This window comes from Alexandromys fortis, unplaced genomic scaffold (assembly GCF_014885135.2).
Source record: "Alexandromys fortis isolate MF-2015 unplaced genomic scaffold, M_Fortis_MF-2015_v1.1 scaffold_90, whole genome shotgun sequence".
Taxonomy (NCBI): Eukaryota; Metazoa; Chordata; class Mammalia; order Rodentia; family Cricetidae; genus Alexandromys; species Alexandromys fortis.
In genome coordinates, this window is record NW_026067985.1 from 5,936,382 (window position 1) to 5,947,467 (window position 11,086).

Genomic DNA, 11,086 nt, shown 5'->3' on the forward strand with positions numbered 1-11,086 from the left:
TTCCCCCTAGAACTAAAGTTATAGATGGTAATGAGCCACTATGTGGGTGCTTAGAACCAAATTCTATCCTCTAAAAGAGCAGCAAGTCATCCTAGCTGCTTAGCCACCTCTCCAGCCTCCTATAGTTGCCACTTCTTAGCTTACTGTTTTGTATTTGCACAGGGAGCCTCAGTCTCTGAAAGGAAAGTTTAATATCTAGCATCTGTCCATCAGGAACTTGTCTAAACCTTAATGAGCTCGGGTTGTCTGTAGGGAGAAACCTGATATCTACTTGATCCTCCTTGTTTGGGATGTGGACCGAGTTGGCAGTGCTGGGACGTTCTGAATGGAAATCAAATCAAATTAGGGAGATGGTTAACTATGCTTCCTGGTGTCTGGGCCTAAGAGGGCTTGTTTCCCAGCAGAGCCATCCTATAGCATTACAGAATAGGTCAGTGCCACATAGATACCACCCAGCCTGGGTTCACTCGGAGGTCAGTTTAGGAATTCTGAAATAGAAGACTGCATCTCTGACCCTCGATGTTAAGCTGTAGCTAAAGACTCAACTGGAAAGGGCAGTTTGTCTCAAACTAAAACTGGATATCTTATAAGCCAAGCATGGAGGAAGTTAAACATATTTGGTGGACTGTGGAATCCATGACCATGGAAGGGAAGGTATGGAAGGCTCTAAGGGTACTGAGAACATCCCATAAACACTTGGTATGACAACTAGAGGCACACACAAGCGTACTACCTTCGGTAATGTGGGCAGAAACTGAAGGGTCTCTTTGCTAGGTCTTTGGCCATTCTGGCACTTGGTGTGCTGGTCTGAGCTAGGATACCTTCTGGTGGCATTGAACATAGACATAGCCACCAAGAAACTAAGATACAGGCTTTGCCTAGCCAATCACTCCACTAATCGCAAAAGATACAATAACTAGATTACTCCAAGCAAGCCCTGATGATAGTGTTGGCTTTGTCAACATGCTCACTGTCCCCATCCCATTCCAGGGATTCTGAATATAGCCTTGGTTCCCTAGGCAGGTGTGCCTATATTCTAAACCCAAGCTGGTTAACCAACCTAAGAATGCAGGCAAACTCAGAATGCAGGGACCCTGGGAAGGGGACTGACCCTTATATTCCTAAGTCCACAGCTGCTCTCAAAAAATTGAGGCCAGAAGCTTCTCATCATTTTTATTGGGCTCAGCATGCTGTGACTTCTAAGGAAGGGCTTAGAATTACAAAACAAGAGGTCTTAGTTCTGATTTTGGGTCCCAGAAGGCTGTGCAAAAGTATGGTCAGGGAAGGGATAAGGGGTTCTATGAGGAATTTGGTTGGGAAAGGAGATGGAAGGAACCCAGTTCTTCCCATAAGCCTTAGGAAGTGGAAGAGTGTAAGCCTGAGCCAGAACAAGGTTCTGTCCTCTTGCACAGGTGTGTCGTTTCTCAGTCATGTGGACATGGCTTGGCTACTGCAGAGTACAGATCCTCACTAGGGCTGCCAAAGCAGCTGAGGCTCTCTGCCCTCCCAGATCCAGGTCCGCAGTTTAGTGAAGATGAGATCAGAGTTGAGCCAAACCTTTGGGGTCCGTGGATGTGGAATCCTGTTGGGAAGGCTCAGGGACAGGAAGCCTTTGTCCCACGTGCTGGTCAAGAGTGTCCACCACCTGCTCAGTCACAGCAGAGATGGAACAAGGCCTAGGAGGCTGGACAGCCAGCGGTAGCTCTGCCCCTTCTCTAAAAGTTGGCCCTCCACCTGATGGATCCTGGGAGTAGTGACTAGGTCGGGGAGGGACCTGACCCAAGACAAGAGCAAGGGTCACAGGCCAGCTACTTGAGGTATGCCTTGGAGTACGCACCTTGTCGAACTTCTTATGGCTATAGAGCTTGTTTTTGTTCATGAATGTTAACAAAATCCAGTCACACAGAAAGGAGCCCTGAAGTCAGCAGATACCACTGGGTAAGGGCATATCAGACACCCCCTAACCCACCCTGGCTCCCAAGTGAATTTCTTACCACCCCAATGGAGGTCAGAGCAGTGGCCAGATTGATGATGGTAGGAATGAGACTGAATTTCCCGGCCTGCAGAGAACAGGCTTGCATTTAGTTAGAGCATCATAGGCTGCTGTGGCACAAGCGGAGCTTGAGGGTGAGGTGCTGTAAGGGACATGGTGCTGGGCAAGCCCAGGCCTAGGTGAACCCCTCCAGCTGTGCATACCTGCCCATGCACGATGACATCAATTCGAATCCCATAGGCTTTGATGAGAGTTCGAGTGGTGGTGGTAGTATTTATCTTGTAATACTTGGCAAACCTAAGGTTAAGTAAACCAAAAGCGGTGTCCAAGCTGGCAGACTGAATGTGCACAATCATCTTCCTCTCTTTAGGACCGCTTTTGTTAGAACTATTATAGTCAAAGCAGACACTACTCTATATCATGAGCCCAGGCAGTCACAGAAAAAAAAAAAAAAAAAAAAAAGTACCTGAAGTTATAGCCTGAGGCAGACTCATACTTGGGGTCAAGCCTCCGGAAAGAGTATTTGGGGTTGCACTCTGATTCAGATAAGTCCAGATCACAGTTCCAGTTGATGATGACTCCAATAACACCACCCTGCAGGAAAATGAGCCAAGGAGCATTGAGGGACTCCGAGCAGAAAACCCTCAAAGGCAGATGGTTCAGCTCAGAGACAAAGGTCCAGGGAACCAGTGACTATCTGACTTTGAAGGCATAATGAGGTACTGGCACCAACCACGGGACCAGGTGTCAATAATTGAGCAGGTGCACTCGCAGGCCATGGTCACATTTCTCCCCTCTGCCTAAAACAGAGCCAAGGCTGGCCAAGACAGAAAGGGTACAACTGACTGCAGTAAAACCTTTCCTGGGTAGCAGATGCTGACACCCAGCTTCACCGTCCCCACACCCTTCCTCACCTTGTGTGCCAGTTCTGTGAAGTTCTCCCCTGCCTGCTCTACAATGAAGCCTAGCCTGAAGATGGGGCAGTACGGGTCAGAGTCCTGGTCAAACGTGCAGTGCTTCAGGTAATCATTCTTCTGGCTTGCAATGTTGCCCCTAAGGAATGGCAAAAGACACAGACCTGTACTCTAAACATCTGGTTCCCAACACATGCCTCCACACGACCCAGGCACTGTATTTGATATTACTCTGCCCCTCAGACTCACTTGGAGAACTTGAACTTGGGGTAGTGGATGTTGTTCTTGATGAGGATGGTGAAATTTGGTGCCATTTTACCCAGAAATTGGCTGCAAAGGTACAGACAGGGTCTCGTCTCCCCGCAAAGCCCAGGAGAGGAGGACACACTGTCTCTCTCTTCTGATCTTCATCAGTAAGGACAAAGGAAACTAGTAGTGGGGTCTGTGAACCCTGCATACTTGTCAGAAGTTCCATCCTCAACCGGGCACCAGGCTGACACCTCGCAGGTCTTGGAGTCCCCATGGTAATAGGGTACACAGCGCCCTGTCCGAACCCCTACAGGGCAAGCACTGGTTAAGTGGCTGATGTCGGTGCTAACATTCCCCTCCACTCCGCCACCTTCTCCACCGTCCCTGGTGCATACTGACCATTGCCTTGCATGTCCAGATGCCCGGCAACGCAGTCGTCATCTGAATGGCAGGTGGAACTATGAACCCTCATGCTCTAGAGTCGAGACTGTAGGTCAGAGTGTAGACTCTGTAACTGGCCTAGGGTTTCCCAGACCACCCTGTACCCGCCTCACCTCTGGGCATATTCCCGGGGTCTGGGAAGGTGTCACCTCCATCCTGGTGATGATGCTGACCACACTGCCCCCCTGGGTGCAGAAATAAAAGTGCGGTGGGCAGGTCAGCTCACTCAGACTATTCATACCGCTGAGGAGTTTCGGGCCTGGGGCAGGAAGCGCCGCACCTCCGGGGGCTTTACGTATTCCTCAACGTCCCACACTTTGTGCTCCGATATGGTGATCCCCTTGACTTTGGTGATGATGGAGCTCTCCGGACCCGTCTCGCTATCCTGGTAGCTTTTCTGCACGATGAACACGTACCTGCAGGACAGGGCGGTGCCGGCTCCGGCTCCTGAGGCAACCCTGAAGAGAGCAGGGCGTCCCTCTCCTGGGGCCCTAAGGGCTCCGCGCATGCCCCCCCTAAGGATCCCCTTCCACCCGATTGCCCACCATGCCCCGGCCAGCGCACCACACGAAGTAAAGCAGGATGAGCAGCTGCACCATGCGGTGCACGAACCCCAGGCGCCGGTTCCGCACCACGATCACCTTGGGCGTCTCGTAGTCCCAGAACGCTGTCCAGCAGCCCCGGGCCAAGCGCCAGACCGTGGCCGCCCCCGCGGGAAGCCGGGGCTGTGCAGCGGCCATGGTCCAAGCAGCTGGGTTCACCAGAGAGAGCTGCCTGAGGGCCTCGCACCCCTGGCGCTCTCCAGGGCGGTCCGGGGGTGTGGCCTCGTGCCCCGCCCAGTGACAGTAGCAGTCCAGTCCTTTTTCAAAGCTTGATGGAGTTGTGTATGTGTATACCGGTCTCCCTGAAAGCTGCAGGTGCGGCCTGGGGCGGCTTAGAGTGCATCCTCGTGGACGGTGGATCGCAACTCCAGTTTGGTGCCAAGGAGAGTGGAGAGCTCACGCTAGCCAGGAGGGCCTGGGGTGGGCGCCTAAAGAGCTCCAAGAAAAAAACGCCACGCTGGGAGAGCGCAGCCCTATCTCTCCAGCTCCACATTTAAAGCTCAAGACAGGACCTCACCCGGGGGCAGAGGGCTGAAACGTAGCTTTGTACAGTAATTCCGTTTCCCACCTGATTAGATCTCCCCTGTGCCTAGGTTATTTGAAGCAAACACCAAACATCTTAGTCTGTCAGTCACAGAGAGATGATTTGAAGCCCTCTTCTTTCATGGAAATAAGTTGCCCTTCGTGTATAAACAACCCAGTGAGGGCAGTACTTGCTGAATGTGGTGCAGGCCCTTCACTAGACAACACAAAACGTTCTCTACCTCAAAAGAAAACCCTATGAAGCAGCTGTTCTGCTCCCCATCCTAAACTCTGACCCATACTAGTCTTCGTGTCTAGGTTCATACTAGGTTTTTCTATGAAACACAATACTTATGTCTGATTTTATCATGTGCTAGTACTTCAGAGTGAGACCAGAAATAATTCCATCCTATCGGTAGACCTGAATATGTAGGTCGCCCTCATCTCTTTGCTATTGTTAAGAGGACAGTTGAGGGAAGGTGCATATTTGAACCATTTGGTTAAATCTGACCAGTGCCTAAGTCGTAAAGGAAACTCAGTTTAGAACAAACAACTGAGTGCATAATTTTAGAGAATGTTCTATAAAAAAAAAAAAAAAAAAAAAAAGGCTGGATCTTAGCCTGTCTCAGGCTTAGCCTGGGCATTAATTGCCCAGATCCCTCACCACCTGAAACCATCAAGCTGGTTACACCCCTCCTGTTTTCCACCAAGGACCTCCACTGACCTTGATGCCATGATTTCTGAGTCACCCTTTCTCAACTAAAGCCTGACTGAATTTGCCTAAGGCTGAACATTGTAAGTACATTTTATGTACACATTAAGTATACATAGTCAATCATAAAGAAGTAACAAGGAGTGCTGGAGTACCTCAGGGTAGCTTAGTGGTGGGGCGCTTGCCTAATGTTTGTGAGTCCCTGTGTTCAGTCCCCAAAACCACATACACACATGATGTGGGAAGTCCTTCTCTACATGTGTTGCTTTTATTGGTTAATAAAAAAGCTGCTTTCGGCCAATGGCTTAACAGATTATAGCCAGGCTGGAAGATATATATATATTGAGAGAGAGTAGGCAGAGTCAGGGAGATGCCATGTAGCTGCCAGAGGAGAAAGACACAAGCCGCCAGTCGGAGCTTTGCCAGTAGGCCATGAGCCTCATGGTAAAATATAAAATAATAGAAATGGGTTAATTTAAGATATAAGAGTTAGCCAGAAATATACTTAAGCTATTGGCCAAATGGTATTGCAATTAATACAGATTTCTGTGTGATTATTTCAGGTCTGAACTGCCAGGAACGAACAGCTTCACACACACACACACACACATACACACACACACACACACACACACACACACACACACACGCAAAAAACCTCAAGCGAATGAACTGCCCACACATTCTAGACCAGACTTAAGCATTGATAAATGAGAACACCCTAAGACTATTATTCAGAGGTGGAGTCAGCACCAGACACAGGTACCTGACTGTGGAATCCTGGGAGTTGAGCAAGGAGGTGCCTAAGGAGTTGTTGTCCTGGGGAGGAGTGACCCACAAGGAGCCAGTGTCCTACGCCACCCACCAGAGGCGTGTTTGGCTATTATTGGTTAGTCCCGACCTGGAACAGAGGCCAAAAGGAGACGAACTGCGGTGGTAGGCCAAGTTCATATCTAGAGGTGCTGTGCTGAGGGTGGGGCAGGAAGTAGGAAACAGAGGCACGTAGGGTTACAGCTCAAAGACCAGAGCGCTATTTCCTTGGCTAACCTGTAACCTCTGCTTCAAGGCTGACGTCTGTTCTGGAAACTGCAGTTTGGCTGGTCTCACTCTGCACAGAGGAGCAAGCGGATCTGAGGCAAGGAGGTAGGACCAGCAGGTACTCAGCAGTACTGAGACTCCTTTTTCCCTCCAGGAATAAGTCTTATTCGTCTGTCCCAGATGGGTGGACCCTGACAGGAAAGAGCAGATAGTGTAGTTTCTGCTCTACCCAGCGGTCGCAATCATCTCTTTTCCTCAAAACAGAGTGAAAAGTGAATTGTAAAATGACTCCTTTTAGGGCAATGCACAGCCAGAAAAACCCATTTTGTACAATACAGGATAATTTAGAATAGGATGTAATCTGATTTATTCCCTTGCATTAAACAGTGTCTATCTAGACCCTGGCAGCACTCCACCATCTGTCTCAATAGTCATGACTCCAGACCTTCATAGACATGGAGTCCAACAGTGCTTGCCTTTCTGTGGCTACTTGGTTTATTCAGTATTGTGTCCTGTGTTTTGGTGTGCATGTGTAGATCACATCCATTTATCATTTTCTTCTGCTTTGTTTTCAGGACAGAGTTTCTCATAGCTTTGGAGCCTGTCCTGGAACTCACTCTGTAGACCAGGCTGGACATATGCCTTGCTTGCATATGGGCTTCTAGCTCCAGAACTGTCAGAGAATAAATTCCCAGCGTTCCAAGCCAAAAAATGAAAAGTATTTCTTGGTTTTCAATGTGAAGATACTTAGCAACCTCATATCAAAAGAGAACTTGGAGGCGGGGCAGGGTGGCACATACCTCTAATCGCAACTCTTCATAGGAAGAGCATGAGTTTGACACCAGCCTGGTCTACATAGAGAGCCTCTATTTCAACACCCACCCCCAAAGAGAGAACCTTGAGATAAATGAACATGGCAGAGTTTATTGGAGCAAAAAGTGGCTCAGGGTTGAGTAGCATGCAGAACCATGAAGGCTGATGGTTGGGCAGCAAGAATTGAAAGGCTCACAAATAAATACAGGCTCCCTTAACCTGCTGGGCTTTGCACAGGGGCCACAAAGTATTTCAAACTTCTGTCAGACAAAAGGCATAGTGATGCTCTCTTTTTTGTTTTGTTTTTTTGAGACAGTGTTTCTCTGTGTATCTTTGCCTGTCCTGGAACTCACTTTGTAGACCAGGCTGACCTGGAACTCACAGAGATCTGTTTGCCTCTGCTCCTCAAGTGCTGGGATTGAAGGCATGCGCCACCACACCTGGCTGTGTGTGTGTGTGTGTGTGTGTGTGTGTGTGTGTGAGAGAGAGAGAGAGAGAGACAGAGAGAGAGAGACAGAGAGAGAGAGAGGGGTGCTCTTTTCAAAGTGGGTTTAGAAGAGAGTGGTCAGTCCTTTTACTAAGCCTTTCTTTCACTGGGTCTTTGTCTTTTTTTCTTCCTTTTTTTTTCTTTCTCCTTCACATCTCTTCCCTTTTTTTCCTCTTTCTTTTTTAGTGCAGATCAAAACAGGACTCTGCCTTCAGACTACAATGTACTCTTCCAAAACCAATGAACCAGACTCCTGAATACAATGTTCCAATGCAGTGGGCTGTGGCTTATTGTAGATTTCTATAACTGATGTTTTGGAACCCCAAACTTAAACCATGTATTCTGCTTTGCTGAGGGAACTCATACTAAAATGCCATGTGTCCTGCCGCTTTGTTGAGGGAACTCTTTGTTGAGGTATCTTTCACTGGTTGATGTCTTCCTCAGGGAGGCACTCAGTGGGCAGAAAGGGGGCAGAGTAGATTTTATATAACTCATATAATAGTGCTCCGTGGAAAAGCCACGCTCGTGGCATGGAACAGAGTGCCGGAGGAAACCAGAGCCCCTGTGACTTCCCAGTCCTGATCCTGTTTTCCCAGGGTCTTCCGTCTTCAGTCCCTCTTCCTGTCCCCAGTTTAGGAGTCCAAGAGGAAGGAGAGAATGCCCGTGGGCCAACATAACTGTGCTAAGAAAATTCCCACTTCTCCATGCGCCTCAGGGTGTGGGTTCCCACTTCTCCTGCTCCAGTCTGTGTCTGTTTTTAGGTTCTGCTCTTGCATCCCGTAGTCCCAGCACCCCATCAGGGCCAATCCAAATGTGGAACAGGATGGGGGATCTAGCTAAAGAACAATATATGAGCTTCAGCTTCTTCCAGCAGGATTCGGTGCTTGTGCCTTCAAGCAGTCTGGGAAGGAAAAAAAAAAAAAAAAAAAAAAAACAAACAAAAAAAAAGCAACAACACATACACACACATCCAATCCAACTCTACTTTGCAACACAGAAATTTCTCATGAAGAACACAGGAAAACAAACAAGACCTCACTGGAAATCCTCTGAAATCCGGAGGCTTAGATGGAACTTGTGTTCTAGTCTGCCTTCTGCTGCCATGACAAAATAGTCCTGGAAAGAAAGCGTTTATTTGGCTTATACTTCCACATCTCAATTCATCACTGAGGGAAATCAGGGTAGGAATGCAAGCATTCCTGGAGGTGGGAACTGAAGCAGATATTCCGAAGGAAGGAGGCTTACTGGCTTGCTTTTCCTTCCCCCAACTCATACTCAACCAACTTTGTCAGAGCATTCAGGACCACCGCCTGAGGGTGGTACTCCCCGCAGTGGGTTGGGCCTTCCCACATAAATTGTAATCAAAATGATGTTCCATAGACATGCCTAAAGGCCAACCTAATGGAAGGAATTCCTCAATTGAGGTTCCTTCTTGCCAGGAGTCTCTAGTTTGTATCAAATTGGCAAAAACTAACCAGGACATCTGACTTCATAAGGGAGATGACCAAATTCATAAAAGACTTATTGATTTCCTCAGTGTCCCTGGAAGTCCCTGATGGCTAAGACTAGATTGGAGCCCAGATAGTGTTGTGTCCTATCTAAGGCTAAGTGTAGTCACCTCAACCCCAAGGCTAGCGTGCCTGGAAGGGCTGAAGTGAAAACTAGTGTCCAGGAGATTTTAGAACGGGTGTGATGTGGGAGGGTTCCAGGTGAAATGGGAGTTGGGCTGGAGGTCAGTTTAGGGGTGACAGCCTCAGGAGCAGCTTTAAGGACTCACCTGATCGCTTGTACAGGCTGGGCCTGGGCACATCAGGGCTCTGAGGGGTTTGCATTGCTGCGCTGTAGTGTTTGGAGAGTCTTGTCTACGTTGGAGTCAGAGGCCCAAGTACCCTCCCGACAGAGCTCTGAGCCATAGGACATGGAGCATGGGAAAAGCTGGCTCCAGCTCCATAGTGGGGTTTCCTCTGGCATGATAGATGCTTTAGACCTACCATAGGTGGTGTCTATGCCAAGTTCAAGATCCATGGAGCAATGCACTTGAAATGGCTCGCAGCGTGCTATGACTCTTGTTGGTTGAGAATGTAGCCTGAGGAAAATGGATTCCAGTTTGCCCCTTTGATAAGGACCCACTCACTAACCACTCTCCAGAGGTCTGTGACTGGCACCACCTTGGCGTGGCATGATCTGGAACCTGGCTGCTCACGAGCACTGCTCAAGGCTCAGTGCTCTGGCCTGGCCACACAGTGAGACCCTCAGGGAGGCTCTTTCTCTTGAATATTCATAGGATGGCATTGCAGGTAGTCACACTGAGTACACTTCCTATCTTCCGTCAGATTGGAATGAGGGCAGAGTCGTTCCCTTCTGCTCACATCATTGAGAAGATAAGAGCGATGGCTTGTCGCATGTCGCATGCGTTGTGAGCTCCCCTCTGGCATGGGAACAAGCCTCTCAGAAACAGCAGAGATGACAGTATGGAGGTGACTCTGGAGATTCAGAGGTGAAGAGGACAGAGAGGGAAGCACTGTGTTCTGTTGTCTGAGAGCAGGGCAGCTGCCACATGTTACACTGCTCAAGTCCACAGCAGCCAGATGTGAGAGGGGTGGAGGAGGGGAAGTCCCAGAACTCTGCACAAGCTCCGCCAGAATAGCTGGTCACCGTTGCACTTGAGTTCACTACTTAGGCCATACACACAGAAGCAGATTTGAACCAGTCCAGGCCTGTCAACTGCTTGCTGAGATAAATAGACACTATTCTTAAAGACAGAGGAACCCAGGCCATTAACAACACATCATGCAACACTTAGGGCACACCAAAATAAAAACATACAAAGAAATGGAACCCATGACAAGAACCGGATGAGCAGAGACAGTTCAGGAGAGACTCCCGTAGCAGCTGCTGCAGTCAAGGACGGAGCTGTGAAGCTCTTGGAACCTGTGTGGAGGCCGTAAAGGGAGGAGATAGGTGGGACACCTTCTGACTTTTTTCCTGGTTTTGCCTTTCGTAGTTAATCTAATCCATTTGGAATTGGCCTCTTTAAAAAAATATTGTATGTGTGCAAGTGTTTTGCCTGCATGTATGTCTGTACACTGTACGCATACCTGGCCAGAAGAAGGCATCAGATCCTTTGGAACTGGAGTTACAGACAGTTGTAAGCAGTCACGTGGGTTCTGGAAACAAAAACTGGGCCCTCTGCAAAAGCAGCAGATTCCATCTTAACTACTTGAGCCACCTCCTCCTGTCTCTTTTTTGTATAAACAGGATCTTACTGCATGATCCAAGCTATCCTGAAACTGTGGGGTTGCAGTACAGGTCGCT

At 48.7% G+C, this 11,086-nt stretch overlaps 1 protein-coding gene across 2 annotated transcripts; it reads right to left on the bottom strand.

Annotated features, from left to right (window-relative positions):
- Nucleotides 1-1,216: 1,216 nt before the first annotated feature.
- On the bottom strand, nt 1,217-4,377 carry P2rx2 (purinergic receptor P2X 2). Of its 2 annotated transcripts, none has more exons than XM_050158971.1 (11): nt 4,162-4,377; nt 3,878-4,013; nt 3,711-3,782; nt 3,556-3,631; nt 3,367-3,463; nt 3,157-3,237; nt 2,908-3,046; nt 2,460-2,587; nt 2,197-2,290; nt 1,995-2,060; nt 1,217-1,915 (listed from the first exon to the last, which is right to left on the bottom strand). In XM_050158971.1, exons 1-11 carry the CDS (start codon nt 4,335-4,337, stop codon nt 1,541-1,543), a joined length of 1,440 nt encoding a protein of 479 aa, XP_050014928.1. In that variant the 5' UTR covers nt 4,338-4,377; the 3' UTR covers nt 1,217-1,540. The 2 variants fall into 2 exon arrangements, with proteins under 2 accessions (XP_050014928.1, XP_050014929.1); XM_050158972.1 differs by having other exon boundaries at nt 3,878-4,055.
- Between the last annotated feature and the right edge of the window lie 6,709 nt (nt 4,378-11,086).